The sequence below is a fragment of the Palaemon carinicauda genome, chromosome 1 (assembly GCF_036898095.1).
Source record: "Palaemon carinicauda isolate YSFRI2023 chromosome 1, ASM3689809v2, whole genome shotgun sequence".
NCBI lineage: Eukaryota > Metazoa > Arthropoda > Malacostraca > Decapoda > Palaemonidae > Palaemon > Palaemon carinicauda.
Window position 1 is genome coordinate 13,347,773 of NC_090725.1, and position 17,231 is coordinate 13,365,003.

Sequence of the window (17,231 nt, forward strand, 5' to 3'; positions counted from 1 at the left end):
AGGAATTAGCAGAACTATTCAAAACAATAAATTAATTAAAAACTCAAGACATTCATAAACACAATCAGACCCAAATTGAGGTAACACTAAAGACAGTAAAAAGCATCAAGTTAATGAAAAGAAGACTTGGAAGCGGGCACCGACAAATATTTGCGTTAAAAGATGAAAATGGGAATATTATCATCAAAAGAGATGGGGTGATGAAAATTGCAGAGAATTTCTATGCAATTCTATACAATATTGGTATAAAAAATAACTTTGCCTATATAAATAATGAAACATCTGTGCCGGTACCAAAAGTAACAGTAGGAGTAGTAAAGAAAGCATTAAATGGTATAAAAAGAGGCAAACCAGAAGGAGAAGATGGTCTAACAATTGATTTGATAATAGACAGAGGAGATGCCATAAAAGTAAAACTCGCTGAACCTAACACCAAATATCTGTAAGAATACTAAACTATATCAATATACCAGATCAGAAATAGGGAGGCATAAAAGGCCTAAAAAATATTGAACAATAAGTTAACTATTAGTAATATATAAAATATTATCAAAGATCATATTGGGCAAAATAGAAAGACAGCTAGAATTTAATAAAGTAAGAGAGGAGGTAGGCAATAGTGGCTGATATACAACAACTGACCACAACCATGTAAATAACCAGGTAATGAAAAAATCAACAGAGTATGACAAGTCACTATGTATGGCATTTATAGACAATGCGAAAGCTTTTGATTCTGTCAAAACTCCAGCAATTATGATAGGCCTTCAAAGACAACGAACAGATGAATCTTATGTTAGGTAAGAAAAAGTTATACCACTGCTGAATATGATTACGTCATCTATCAACAGAGAAAATTTATGATTCATCGGTTGATATATAGATTGTAAGTTCGTCGACATTACCATTTGGTTATGATATAAATTGGAGGGAAAGATTGTTCGGTAAAATGATATTAGATGTTGAATTAGTAAGATGAATACTGGAAGGAAGAAGAGCCAGAAAATTTTGGAAATGGTCATAGATAAGGTCCAACACCAACAGAAATTAATAGGAAATGCTGGGTAAGACTTCTTATCTCAGAAAGTTCGATGCCGTGATGATTATGATGGTGATGAGCTGATGATGATAAAAACGAAATTGTGGATTGTGAGCAAAAATAGTAATTAAATGGCCTGTATGCAATATGACCCTAGAATAGAATAAACATAATCACTATATTATGAAATTTAGTTACTTACAAAAAAAAAAAAAAAAAAAAAAAAAGTTCTTGCGTATCTTGGAATTCATTCTATTTATTTTTTATCATAAAGTAAGTAGAGGATTCCGAAGATCTAATACCATTTTCTCACCAATTCTTTTGAAGATATGCTAATAGGTTTTCTGTTCCGTAGAGTATATTGTTTCATAACTGTGGCCTTAATTCAATTAGTCCTAAAAAAATAAAATGCAAAACGGTTTATTAATTTTTTTTCTTTAATGAAGCTACTACATATTTATTATAACTTATGTGGGAATTAATTCCATTACGAGTTTATTTGGAATAGTTTTGAATCTTCAATAATGATGTTTAAAAAAGTTCCTAATAGGTTTCCATGGAATATTGGATATGCAGTTTTTTTTTTTTCCAAATCATCCCTGTGACCAAATTTCTGTATTTTCTTCAGATGCTTCTATGATGGTTGTGCACCTCCAACTGGCCTTCCACCAACTATACCAGAAGTAACTTTGAAATGGTCTGATGTCAACACCTGGAAGGAAGTTCCAGTTGGTACAGGGGGCCATCCATCAGAATCAGTATTCTATATACCCACTGTAGGAGAAAGCATCACAGTTCCTGCAGGTATTTAAGAATTCTTGGTGTTATTTTCGGCGTATTAATATCTCAGTAAAATTTCACCTTCAGATATATCATTGTTTAAACTTTATGTTTGATATAATTTGAAACAAGTCCCTGTTATTAATATGTTACATAAATTACATGACGCTTTAGTCCAGTTCGGATAACCCTCTCTCATTTTTTGTCATCTTGTTATAAGGTACCCAGCGTAACAATCCTGTGTATCTCCTGTGTATTTCTTTTATTTGTTTCGTTTATCCTTTAACTTTTCATGGATCGTTACGGTATTTAAGCGATACTGGGATATATGTTCACCTGGTGTTTGGTTTTGTGCAAAAACAAAGAATTTTCATATGTAAATTTAATATTGCATAAATTTACAGGGATGCGTTTAATTGTAGACACTGACACCCCACCTCTTGGACGTATTTATGTTTATGGTACTTTGGAATTTGAAGATAGCATGAACCACACATTTGAATGCACTATCATGTTCATCAAGGTGAGAAATTTCAATCTTTTGACTTACTTTATTATTACTGGGAACCAGAAAACAAGATGGTTTGAAGATCATAGGAAAAACAGCCATTTATAGTATTTAATTTTTTTTATCTTAGTAGTTGGTATATAGCGATGGAAAAAACATATCAGAACTTAAATTTCTTTTCTATATATGACATGGATCACTATCCCGTTGTGGAATTATAAAACTAACGATGAATAACAGACATTACGAATAACTAATAAGATATACACGTGATGGTAAAATAATTTTGAAAAATCAATGAAAACAGTTTTGGTAAATTTCCAGGTGAATAGAAACATTGAACAAAATGTTCGTTGTAAAATAAACTCCTTGGAGGTTTGTTTAAGATTTCACTCTTTTCTTATCTGAATTCCTGATTTGTGCAATAAACCCAAGAAAAATAGATAGCAGAAAATATGTTCTCTATTAAATACAATATCTATGCTTGATATAAATATCGGTCTTTACTGAAGGCGATGTAGCCTTTAGATGGTGAGCACAGCTTTTATTTATTTCTTATAAATTCCATCTAAAAGAGATTAGACATTCTTTGCCTAAATTATAAATAAGAACTTTTTATACATGGTGAAAGAAATCTCAGCGGTGAATGCTGTGATATTATCAGGTTATATAAAATTAGATGATTTACCATTATCTAAATGTACTTTAGTAGATACCCTCCATTCGATTGCTTTAAAACATCTCAGTCCGAAGAATAGGAAATAAATCAGATTCATGATTATTTTTCAAAGAAGTAAATAAAAATGTTACTTATTAAAAATATACATCCGAAAAAGGCAATTCCCATTGCTATTATATACTTCTGGACTGAAAATAATTAGAAAGTTAAGGAAACATTATCAAAAATCTATTTTTCAAAATACTGTTCCCCAAAATCTGGGTTAATTGTAATCTAATATGTATGTTATAAAACGAATAATCTTTGTTAGCGAATTTCTCCTTAGTGATTCTTGAAGTCAAAGGAAATCTATTCCAAAGGCTTATCTTTTGGTCATGTTCCTGAATCTATTTGACCATAATGAAACGGTGCCGACGCTGTTAACATAAAATGAATTCCAAGTGGATATATATTCCCAAGATATAATTCGGTATTAAATGCCATTCGTGGGTGATATTTACATTGATTGAAATCACGTGTGCTTGTGATATATGTTAATTAATTTCTGAATATATAGATGGAGCATTGAGGTTGTCGCTCAAAAAATCCCTTTGCTAGTTTTATAGATCCTTCTTTTAAAAAAGAACGCATATTTCTACAACAAGAATTAAAAAACATGAATTAGGCTTCTGGAAAATTAGATCATGTTATAAAACTATTTAAAAAAGAAAATAAATTAGACTATCTCGGGTAGCAAATGCCTTTCAATCAACTTTTCAACAAATAACATTTTGCATACTTCAAGATTTGCCTTCCCGTATGAAGTTTTAGTGCTACTGTTTTAGTACCTCCACAATCTGCAGCTGTTCTCACAAAAATAATGTGTATATTTCTTTAAAGGAGGATTTTAATAGTATTAATGGTATTATTTGCAAACTATTCTTGTTATTTATTTCAAAATGGTCTCAATGTACTAAATTAAGATATTTTAATCTCATAGTCAATTCGTATGAATATCCCATAGGCGAGATCTTCAGGCTATGTACAGTAATTCTTTAAGGTTTTACTGGGAACGCGTTAGCTAACTAAGCCCTGTAGGTTACCTGAGTAAGAATGTGAAGAAGTTCCTGTAGTGACTCTACGTAATCACAAGAATAAGAGAACTCTAGAGCTGGCCAGCCTTTCGAACCAGAAATACCGGAGTAAATTTGCCTGTAAGTTTATTATAGAGATCTCCATTTATAAACAGATGCCATCGCATACACCGATAAGACTAAGTTAAAAAAAAAAAAAAAAAAAAAAAAAAAAAAAAAAAAAAAAAATTCAATTCAATTGGATGTATAATTGGTACAAGGTACATAAACAGTATAATATTTGGTAAGATGTTTCTGAAATAATTCTATGTAAGATAGTGTCACAATCCCTAAGACAGGTAGAAAAACCGTAAATAGCTACATTTGCATGTGCATCCCTCTGGATATAGATGACGGTAAGTTTATCCAGACCTCGATTAAGTTATTCGACGCTAGAATATGGTCTAAAATAAAAGTACGAAGGAAAATATCAAGAGAGGCCTTGCAAAGCTAATTGTTTTGGAAAGTATCTCATATTCGAGCTGTATCTTAACTATTCATTAACTTAAAGTAAATTTTATAACAAAAACATCTTAGCCCTAGCGGTGTTAAGTATAATGATTATCTGTTCCGTTGGCTAGTAATTCAAGTTGGTATAAAAAAAAATTTATAAACAAAAAATCTAAAAAATCCGAAAATAATCAGTAATTTGGAGATGGTACTTCGTGGTAAGATGACGATAACGGATATGTGGCAGTAAGATCCCAGATAAATAAAAAGAGTATAAGATGAAGGTATTTTCCCAATGATCCTCAAAGCAACTTATGATTTTTAACCAGCCTGACCAACATTCCTTTTGAAAAAGCTGAAGAAAATCATGCACAAAGAAAATATGTTTTAGTGTATCATTACTCAAGGAATATTTAGCTCGCCGTCAATTATAATTCAGTAATGCAAAATAGAGTTGAAAAGTGGGATATTTGACAACTTAACTTCTAATTTGAATGATATAGTCTTGGAGTATCAATCAAATGCATAATATTTTAAATATTTTCTGAAGTAATGTGTACAGTTCCATTAAACTAACCTCAGACACCAGATTCAGCCCTTTAATGGCTATATCTGCTTTCTTGAATGGCTAGGTATATTACCAAAAGAGCAAGAACTGAGAGTCCTGCACATAGCATTAAGTAGTTATTCTCGAAGAAAGAGTTCCGAGTACCATAAGCAGATGAGAATGAGGCCATAAGTTCTGAAGTTCCGATGATTAACATTTGACACAAATTTCCAACACAGGAAGCAATATGTGTATTAAAGCTCAAGAAAACTTTGAAGGCTAGTTGATGAATATATAATACATTCACTTACATACATTTGTGAATTCATAAGTGGTTTTACAGTTTCTATACTACATGCATCATCACCAGTAATTCTTCCCTGAAGACTATTCCATAATTTGAAGTTCAGAAGAATATGAGAACTGTGGTGTGTATCAAATTTTACTTATTATGGATGCAGATGCTATGCGAAGGGAATGTCAAGCATGAACTTATAGTGTACGGATGGAGGTCTGCTGTTGAACTAGACCTTATGGTAGATGAACATACATTGTACCTGTTGCTAAGTTCTCAACATCAATTACGATGCTTTGAAAAATGGAAGTAACAACTTCAAGTAATCCATAATATTGGGTAATAGGTAAAACACTGTGAAGACTCATAAATGAATATACCATCATTGGTAAAAAAAAATAATATCTATGGCATTTGCACTGATACTGTCATCCCTGTACATATAGAAAGCTTTATGAACAATACCTAATTTTCTAGAAGTAGTCAGTAACACATTTTATAATACTAAAATATTGTAATATTTAAGTTGGAAGTTAAAATTAATACATTTTTTTTTGGATAGGTCTAAGGGTATTTGTCACATAATGAAATAATGCCTTATACCTTTAAGCTAATATCCATAGCTAATATCTTTCTAACAGGGTGGAAGAGTAGTTGCTGGAGAAACAGAAGACGCTCCTTTCAATCATGATCTCAGTATTACTTTGAGGGGCACAACTAATCCTTCCGATCCTGACAACGAAGACTTGGTTATGCCTTATGGTGTTCCCAACGTGGGATGGAAAGCTATAGGTAATTATAATTTGGGTTGTAAGATTATGAAAATTATCTTTCATTGGGGGAATTCACATTGATGTATCATTCAAGACACAAATGATCACGTTACCTAATATTCTACATAATAGGATATAATAAAGGTTTATACAACAAGTAGTGATTTGTGAAAGATATTACCCAAATTCCATATGGGATAAAGACCTAATTGATGTTTATAATTTTAACCTCCATCTCTATTTCTTTATAATGAGGTTGCTCATTTCAAATATTTGCATGGTTGTTCTCTATTACATATTGTACTAATGCTAACAATGCATTTAATGTTTATCAGATTATCTAAAACAAAAGAATCACTTACAATAGTGAAAATACATTTGTTATAGAAGAGTTTATTGCTGTATAATGGTTTGACTTTGATATTCTATCTTTTAACAACATGGTGATTGACTAAGTAATTTTAGTGACTTGATAACTTTTCATTCCAATTCAGGTTATATTTGAAGCTGTATCACTTGAATTATTTTAAAATTGAAAGATAATTTTAGTGAAATTTATGTCCAGCTTATTTGAAATATTTAGTATGTGGTTGTTGAATTGGCTTTTGAATGTGATACTAAATAGTTTTCCTCTCTATTCTAATGACAACAGGAGTGTTTGGTCTTTTGAATCTTCATGGGCGAGGATCTGTTCATTCGTGGATTAAATTGGCTTCTACGGCAGTTCCTGGAGATGATCAAATAAATCTAAGTCAGACTCCAGATTCATATTGGCTTAACAGAGAAGTAAATGATTATTATTTTGAATGGATATTTGCCCACCACCTTTTACTAAGCCTCCACTTTCCAGCTGTTGTGCTTTGTCTCAGCTTGGAGAGCCTCTTGCTTTGGTTAGCTTTTTGCAGTATCAAGTAACGGATGCCCTTCACCTACCCTATGCTTATTCATTCCTCATCCCCAGCGAAAATTAATAATCTTTAGAAAGGTTTTTGATAAAAACAATATTCTTTGTTAACCAAATGGCCCTTTCGTATATTCTGAGGCAATAGTAAAATGCATTTGTATGCCCTGGGTTACTCTGTTCTCCTTTTTTTATTTCTTTAAAAGCATATAAATTAACCTCCAAATGCACTCTACAGTCAGTATGTTTGTTTCATATGTATTTACTTCTTGTATAACATATTTACAAACATATTTACAATAGTTGCCGGTGTTGCTGCGTTGCTTTCATTTATTCAAGAATGGCGATTATTGCAATGTGTTATTTTTCCACAGTAGAAGTCAAGATAGTAAAAGTGCTTGAGGTTCCATTGTATTCATTTTTTGTAATTTTTTATTTTCATTAAAAGTAGTAACCCTTGTGATTTCAATGAAAAAAAAAATAACATACCTTTCTGAAACGGATAAATAATTATAATATTATCTAAACATTGTATCATTCCTCTATATTTCTATGTCATATGGTTAAATGTATTTCAAGCTCAGAATAAATATAGAAAAGCTTTTGTGTTGAAAGAAATATATATCTCTTAATTTAAAGAGTTTATAAAAGGTATTTATACAATCCTTACAGGGAAATGACAATGGATTATCTATTCATTAGGTGATGATAACAACAACAGGGAAGGAAGCCTCTGAAACAGAGATTCGAAAGGTGGTAGCTATCATTGGTAATGCTCTAACACTTGATAGTCCTCTTCAGTATGAACATTTAGGTAAGATTGGATATCAAACATTATCATACTTAGAATATTTGAGGAAGTCTTCCTTATATATTTAGCTCTATATTCTGCAATAATTCCCATTATTGATAATTATATCTTCAGCAGTTTATCATTAATGATTTTCTTTAGATGATATTCAAGGCAATATTTTCTAATTATTAGTTTTTGATGTTTAATAATAGCACAAAATACAGTTCATTTATTTTACTGGACAATCAATTAGTAAAATTCATTTCTAATGAATATGTAAGAAGTATTTATTTATTTTGTATTTCCTTTTATTTCTCAGCTTCAGATAGTTTTTTAAGTCATTCAAGAAGAAACTTAGTTTCTACTGTATTCCCAAAATTCAACTAAACTGCCGTTTATGTCTCGTGTGTGGATACCTCTGTGTAGTAGTTTAGGATTTTTACTGCAGTCATTTGTTTATAAACTGATTTATCTGTTCTGAATCTTCATTTCGTATTCTTAGATTAGCGGTCTAAGAACAACAGCGTTGCAAGAATAATCTGCTCAATATTATCAGTAGTCTTTCACTTTATAAAAACGGCAATTTATCAGTATTTTCAGTCGTCCTAAGAGTGACTGTGCCATGACCATATGATTCGAAGTTTCTTAGAAAATTCTTGAAAATTTGTTACTTTATGATAATGATAGATAATTTCGTTCATAGTATGGCAATATTATGAACTTTAACGTATTCTTCAGTTCTTTTTATTCTGCTCTGTTCAACATCAGTTTTTACAGTTTTTTATTAGTTACATGTGCAAAACGTTTTATGAATGAATTTTTTGGATATTTTACCATTATATAGTCTTATGTATCAGTTTTTTTTTTTATTGTTATTACAGTTCATGATCAAGAATATAGTTACAGCAAAATTGATGGTTTTCATTCCTGCATTTGTGTAATATTCATCAAAATAAAGTATCCTCATGTGAAACAGGTGTAACTCATGAAGTAGATGATGGAACATCGTACACTATGTCTGCGGAGGTTGGGCTTCTTGGAAGGAACATTATTATTCAAGGGTCTGCAACAGACAACAGTTTTGGTGGAAGAATATTAGTTTCTCAAGTCACTACTGAAGGTCAGACGTACAAAGGTGAGATTTTGTGGTGAATTTCTTTTAGATTATATATTGTTCCAGAAATCGTTTCTCCATTACTATACCACCTTTAAGTTTGTCAATGAAAAGCCTACTCACTAATTTCTCTCTCTAGAATATAATATAAAAAGTCGATAAGCAGGAGAAAAATATGCATAGTGTACGGAATTCTTAGCATTGTATTATTTCAGTGAAATCATACAAGCTTTCAGAAATATAACAACTGGGTCACTTTATTAATTTCAATTGTTTTGCATAAAAAACAAGATAAATATGGAAAATACATTGTAAAACAAATATGATGGGTCTTTGAAAATTGTAATCTAATTAATGAGGTTTACAACTAAAATTATTTACTAATCTTAATTATTTTCGTAATAATTCTAGACTTTATGATTTTTTTTTTGGCGAAATCGTGATTGTGTCCAGAAAGTAGGAAGTGTAGCCATGGAGGGTGTTTACATAATTTGTGCTTTTACGGATTTTTCTTCAAAGCAAACATGAAGGTTTTTTAAAATCACGTTTCTATAGTAATGAAATTTTGCTCCCAACTCCTCACAAAAAAAAGTTGACCAGACGGGAATCGTACAATTATTCTTTCCTGTATCACTTTACTACATTTCTATTTGTAAAAAAAGTATTTATACTTATTACATAGACATTGTTAAGGAAAATACATTTAATTGGATTTGAAGCTATAGTTTTAGACGTATCAGTTTTGTAGTTTGTAATGCAGTCTGATATTCCATTACCGATTATATGCGTTATAGATGATTTCAAGTGAAGTGTGATAAATGAAAAACTTACTTTACAGAATTATATCTTCATATGTTATAGGGTTTAGTTAAGTAGTTATTAAGTAGTGTATTATTGAAGGCAAATATACTCTATCTTTAGCCCGATTATCTAATGAAATTTACAGAACTATTTATAGCCATCATTGCTGGATATATTATAAATTGTTATAATTTTGATTTTTTTCCCTATTCAAAATTGAGTACAACATAGATAACCTCGCTCCTTTAGCAGACAATGTCCCATTAGTCTTATTTTTACAAATCATGGATCTATCATCTACATAATCTGTTTCCTTTCTATTTTATGTTCTTTGCAACATTTTAAAAGTCTTTGCAAACCATGAACGTCTTTACTGTCGTATCAACCATGCCATCTGATACTCTGCTTCTCCCAGGGAAGTAAACAAGTTAAACGTAATAAAATTTCAAAATGATATAGTATGTGGGGCTCATATATGTTGATGCAAATTCTAATACGCTCACATCAAGCTACAATGATGCATTAGGTCTCTTTTCTCGGAGTCTTACATTTGACAATATAATACCTCATGTATCAACATTCTAGGCTCAAGGTACTGGTAATTAATTGATTTAAAGTTTTCTGGCATCCTGACATCTAAGGTCATTGACGCCGATATCATTTATTAGATATAATAAATAAAAGGATATTCAGTTAAAACCATAAAAGTTAAGATGTCATTATAAAAGTTGAATAGTTTTCAGAAAACCTGCTTCTGAAATAAATCTAAAAATGCCGCTCGCATAGTAGGACACATCATGTCCAAGAATCTTGGCAAGGATGAACCTGCCCTTCTCACGTCGAGCCTCAAACAGATATCTATTTTTTAGGTCATTATAATTGGGGCATTCGGTCAACAAATGTTTCACTGTTAAAGGTACCAAACAGTCATCGTAATACGGTTGGTGTTGGCCCTTCAGCAGAAACTCGTGTGTCAACCGAGTGTGACTAATACGAACACGACAAAGAGACGTCTCCCACTTTCGGGGCATCATGTTATGCCCCCAAGGAGATATGACATTAGTTACGTCTCTCATTTTATTGCCATCCCAGTGCTTTAGCCAGTTATTACAAAACAATTTCTTGAAGTTAGGTAGGAAATCATCACAGGGAATGGGATACTTTCTTGGTAACAACTCGAATGCAGCATTCTTCGCCAGTAAATCGGCCTTCTCATTCCCAGACATACCTACATATGCTGGAACCCAACAAAATCGAACCTCTATACCCCTCAGTCCAATAATAAAAAGTCATTCTAGAATCTTTAAAACTAAAGGATAACTAGAATTAAAAACTTCTAAAGCTTGAAGGACACTCCTTGCATCACTAAAAATGGTAAGATCGCCTTCCTTCTTCAACGCTATTTTCTCAATGGCAGTTGGTATGCCATAAAGTTCGGCAGTAAATATGGAAGCTGTTAGAGGAAGTGCACCTCTAAAATTAAAACCATTACTATGTACTCCAAATCCAACGCCTGCATCAGATTTGGAGCCATCAGTATATATAAAAGTCGATCCCCTATGTTCTGCAACATGTTCCATAAAAAGAGACCTGGATTCTAAGTCAGTCATGTTCTTTTCAACTCCAATAAAATATTTACAAAAAGACACCTCTGGTAATTTCCATGGAGGCGTTGATGATACCTTAAATGGAAGCACCTTACTTCTAATTATATCAAGACTTTATCAATTATTTAACAAGAAACCATAAGGTTGAGGAGATTTTGGGTGCAACTCAAAGTATGATATGTGCTTTATAAGGCTTACAGTCTGATAGGCTAAAGAATTAGGAAGTCTTTGCAACCTCAACCAATACCGAACAATAGAAGACTTTCGGTAAAGGTCTAAAGGTAATTCTCCAGCATCAACAAGGAGACTTGTGATGGTCGAAGTTCTAAATGCTCCTGTGGACAATCTAATACCAGCTTGATCTATTGAATCTAATATCTTTAATCGGCTTGGGGTGGCTGAGGAGTATATTTCACATCCATAACTAATTCTTTTAAAAATCAAGGCCTTGTATAAATTTATAAAAGTATTGCGGTCTGCCCCCATGATGTATGGGACAATACTTTTAAAAGATGCAGAGCCTCAAGACATTTAGCTTTAAACACTTTTAAGTGTGACACCCATGTAAGCCTACAATCAAATATCAAGCCTAAAAATTTAGCTTCACTTACACATGGGATTCGTTGACCTTTGATATATATATATATATCAGGGTCTAGATGCACTCTCCGAATACGACAGAAATGGACAACAACAGTTTTACTTGTCGAGAACTTAAATCCATTCATATCGGCCCCCTGAATAATTTTATCAATCGTAATTAAATATATTACATCTTTTAACGGGATCTCTTCAAGAGCATGACTAAGACTAAATTCAAGTGGCTCAGGTTTATTTCAACACTATATGTGCATCGCTGAATAGCTTCCTCAGAATCTCAATAAGAATATAAACAAAGGTTTATGTAAAAACAAACAGGCTTTTACTTTGGACATGAATCCCTTTTAATCATACGCAATTGCACCTTTATGATGAACTCTGTGTTGTTCTTGCCTGATTCTGAGTTATATGTCACCTGCATTTCGTTGCCAATATCTATTTCACATGGTTATTATTTCCAGTTAGTAGAAAAATTGCAGATCTGAGAGTCTACCAATGTCACCAATTCTTCTAACCAGACACCTCTGTAATTTATCGTTTATTTAATACCCGAATAGATTCTATAAAAGGGTAATGATTTTTGTAAGTAGGAATGGAATTACAGAGTTTTTTATTGTCTCTATGTTTAGTACAATGGAAGTTAGTATGTAATTATCTTTATTAAAGTGCTCATCTATCAATACAGGATCTGTTTTTTATATTTCGTTCTTCTTATGATCAGCTTTTATTGACATAATTATCCTACTTTTAATTCAAAAGAGTTTTTTTTTTCATTATGATTATAGATTATATCATCATTTTCATTGTAATATTTTTTTTTTAATTCTCTTTCATTGCTGAAAAAAGGTTCTGCCAAACTGTCCAATGTGGAATTTCGTAAAATGGGACAAGAAGGTTTCACCGATTCAGATGACCCCCGATATACTTTAGCATTCCATGGTCTAGGGGATAATGATGGAGGCAGCTATGTAAAACACTGTAGCTTCAACACCAACTACAACACTGCAATTGGTTTCTTCTCTTCTAACGGTATCTCAACAGAAGGAAATGTTGTGTACCACACTGTTGGAGGAAGTAAGTACTCCATTTATTATTAAGTGTAAAGTCTCACTAGCTTCTGGAAATTTAATCGTGTAGAATATTAAATGAAATTTTGATTTACATAAGTCATATATAGCATTTGAGAAGAAATCAGTCACAAGGTACCTTCCAGTAATGTATGATATGCACAGTCTAAGATTTTTTTCATGCCTGGCTCATCACAGTAAAAGTTACTTTTTTATAGATGGTAATTGCTATCACATGCTGTGAAATGTAGTAATGAGGTAAGTGGTATTGTGAACTTTCATAGTCTTAACTCTATATTCATGAGCATATTAATTTTCTTAGTGATATGAAAAAGAATGAAAGACACCAAAAATTTATTTCTTATGTAGATTTGTGTCATAAGAACAGAGGTTTTTTGTTCTTATGATTGACTAAAGAAACCAATCAATCAATCAACTATAAGAACAGAAATCTTATAACCTTCCTTCAACTGTCAAGCGAAATGTATCTCTATTGTGTGATAGGAGTTGGTAGAAGTAACGTATCTTTTAGCATTTTTAAATGAAAGCAAATCTGTGAAAGCCTTGCATACAATAGAACACTTAAAACAGCCGTACTACCATTATAGTAGCAGACCAAATAATTATAAAGGAATTGCAGACAAACAAAAACTAGATATTTTTGCTGTTTAGGTAAATAATTTTAATTATTTTGATTACTAAGTTTATTCCAGGGATCATTGTTAAGTTTAAGAATACTAGGTGTTATGGACTTTACAATGCAAAATGTAAAAGTATCAAGAGTTTCAAAGAATGTTAAGAGAGGGTACAAAAGATACATTCCTTAATGTTAAAATATGAATTTTCAAGACAATTCTGATTAAATTACAATATTTAAATGACGTGATAATTATGATAATTGTAAATCAACCTAATAAGAATTTCAATCATGGAAAATGGGAAGTGATATTGCTATAGAATAAGTTCACCACATATTATGCATAACCGATCGGTAGAAGTTCGCACAATTTAATGAGTAAGAGGATGTTCTTAGATTTACTTTCATGTCCCTCTATTTTGGTTGCAGCTACAATTCACTCACTTTAGTTATTTAATTACTCATAATGGGAGGATTGGGTAACTTTTTATTTTCTTTGAAATGATTGATAACTTTCCTTCTTATATTTTGGCAACATTAGATATTCCTCACATTTTAGGTGACGGTGAAAGAACCAAAACATTGATTTCAAATTCCTCTTGTTTCCCTGCATCTATGGACTTGATGGTTATCTCTATCTTATGCATGCCAATAAAAAAACAAAAGACTTCTTACTTGTAACTCCATAATTTTGAAAAATCCTGATTCCTTTTACTTCTTTTTGTGGACTAATGTATTCAAACACTTAATTCAAACTTGATAGGGTTTCCAAAGAGATGGAAGAAAAATGAAAATTCAAAATTTTCCAATCCATTTCTATTACAATGATCTGGCATTAGTGGAATTCTTTCTCACTCTAGTATATTTTTAGGCTATTAATGAAAACCTTTTACCTTTTACTAATTGCTTCGTTTGGCATAAATTTATTTTTCCTTGATAAAGAAACAAAATCTAATTAATGCCCCTGGTATTTAAAGGTAGTTCTAATAATGTTTTATACCTTTCAGGCATCATTGATCAAAGTGTGGGCAACATTTTCAAGAACAATTTGATATCCCTTATGCTATTCCCCGGGACGTACAATGGACGTAATGAAATACAAAACTTTAAATTCTTTGGTGGTTTTGTTTTGAACGATGCTTCTAAGACGGTCCTAGAAGGAAACGTTGTTGCTGGTAAGATTTATTTCTTCACCATTTTCATGGCAGTATATTTTTATATAGATAAATGACATTGTTTGATTCACTCTGTTTCAGAAGGAATAATAGCATTTTAACTTTAGCAATTTTTTAAGGCCTTCATCTGATTAAACAACTGTTAGAATTAACAACTACCCGTGAGTAACTACTACAAAACACACATTGAATAGATCTTGTAGTATTACAAAGTGTGAACTTCTAATGTTTCAGGCAAAAAGTTTAGAGGTCTTAGTTGGGTAAATGAATTTTTAGATACCCAAAATAAATTTGAGTATTGAATGTTTGGTATTAAATGTCAATATGAAATTCTATTTGTCATACAGGGACTGATATATGAACTATAAACCATTGGGATTTTATCAAATTATCTAAATGCTTTGTGAAACAATGACAGCAAAAGCTAAGTAAATGGAAAAAATATACCATTGATATCTGGAAGAATATATTTCTTCACAACTGAAACATATGCAATACCTCTCTTGAAGGTTCATAATTTGAATATGAATCTTCCTTCCAGGCACAGAGCAAGCAGGATTCCAGACATATGGCGAGCCTTGTGAGGATGAATCACTTTGGAGCAACAATGAAGTTCACAATGCGATGTTTGGTATATTGGTAAGTTTATATCTGTCTTCCAGATCACATGATAGAAATTAACACTTGCTGGTAAAGATTTTCTTTTTAAAATGTAAAGAAGTCAGAGTGTCTTATATTTATACTTAAAATATATGACCAGTTGCATTATCCAAATTTAGAAGTATCATTTAAATGAAAGGGGACCATATAACTTTCAAATAGGGCTTAATGATATTATATGAACAGAGAATCAATTTCTAAGTTAAAAGACATGTGTTAGTTATTAGTTGTCTCATTGTCTGTTGTGTTCCGAAAAATTATTTTTCGTTGTAAGTTTTGTGAAGCTTTGATTATTGTTAATATAGTTGATTTATTTATAAAATATTATCGACACATTTGCATCATATTATGTTTTTAAACCTTGATATTTTGTACTTGAATAAATTAAAAATGCTATGTAATCCATTATATTCAGTGTTGTCGAAAATGTTGATCTTAGAGTGATTACTTAAAATTCTTGATGCAGAAAATAGAAATTTAGTTTATTTACTCTATCGTTAATTATTTTTAAACAATATGATATTTCTCTATAACTGTCAACTTCAGTTCCTATTTCATCGTAAACACGGATACATACGGAAAGAGACGTAGAGATTTTGCATACCATTTAACCATGGGTTTTTTTAATGTTTCACTGTTTAAGTGAAAGAGTTCCTGAAGAAGGAAGATTTGCCTTCCGAGGCATTGCTCTTGATAGAAATGTTACAAGACATGCTCAGCACACCATCCTTAAAAACCTGCACAGTACTGTCGTATTTCAGCATTCCAATACAACTTTGACTGTACAACCTATGGACATGAAGCCCGGATATGAGTATGATGGACTAATTGAACATGTTCCACGATCACCATGCTTTAACGTTCATTAATTTGGCAATATACAAGATATGGCCTCAATCCATCAATGTTTGCTGGGGGAATTAATGTAGTAAGGCTGGGAATTATGTCTAAGCCTTCCTAAAAACTGGCTATAATGTCCGAACTATATATTTGAAGATAATGCTGTCATAAATATAATTCAACATCAGGAAGGGTGGAGGAGGACAGAGACTGAAGGGCTTATTTAACCGTTAACAGAAGAGGAGGAGGATTGTGAAGAAGCATTACTATAAACTTGGACTGGGCAAATTGGGTGAATTGTTTAGAATACAATATCCACATGGAGCCAAGTATTTAGGTTACCCATACCATAATTGAAGTTATGCAACATCTCTAGTGGGAGAATGGGGAAAATAAAAAGCAGAGACTGCAGCTGGTTATTTATTATTCTTCCCACGAATGGGAAAAATAGTATCAACTACATGTACTTGGATAATAAATGCTCCACTTCCCCTACAAGTCTCATCCACTTCCTTCATCAATTAAATGTAATAAAGATAAATTTCAAACAATTTATTAAGAGATGAATTACCAAAGAAAAATATTATGACAATGCTGACACTATTATCCACTGAAGATATTGATGAAGGATTTTTGCATCGTTCGTTGGGACACTAACTGTGATTGTTTTATATATTTCTAATTTATTTTGTTCTTGCTCCCTTTCTTCAATCTTCCTTTCCAATCACATCTCACCTTTATGTTATAGTCTAACTCATTGGCAAATGTTTGCCTGATGGAAAGTACGAGGCGCTGTTGAACAACTCCAAATTTCTATAAATCGATGTTGGCAATCTTTCAAGAGGTTTCTGCT

The 17,231-nt window shown here is 31.8% G+C and overlaps 1 protein-coding gene across 1 annotated transcript in view; it reads left to right on the forward strand.

Moving 5' to 3' along the window:
* LOC137647050 (fibrocystin-L-like) overlaps positions 1 to 17,231 on the forward strand; it is a 215,250-nt gene that overhangs the window by 166,346 nt on the left and 31,673 nt on the right. The window contains exons 56-64 of the mRNA XM_068380195.1: positions 1,668 to 1,843; positions 2,224 to 2,342; positions 6,052 to 6,202; positions 6,836 to 6,969; positions 7,787 to 7,898; positions 8,854 to 9,012; positions 12,846 to 13,073; positions 14,711 to 14,878; positions 15,420 to 15,517. Coding sequence (XP_068236296.1) covers positions 1,668 to 1,843; positions 2,224 to 2,342; positions 6,052 to 6,202; positions 6,836 to 6,969; positions 7,787 to 7,898; positions 8,854 to 9,012; positions 12,846 to 13,073; positions 14,711 to 14,878; positions 15,420 to 15,517 — 1,345 coding nt within the window. The remainder of the gene's footprint in view (positions 1 to 1,667; positions 1,844 to 2,223; positions 2,343 to 6,051; positions 6,203 to 6,835; positions 6,970 to 7,786; positions 7,899 to 8,853; positions 9,013 to 12,845; positions 13,074 to 14,710; positions 14,879 to 15,419; positions 15,518 to 17,231) is intronic.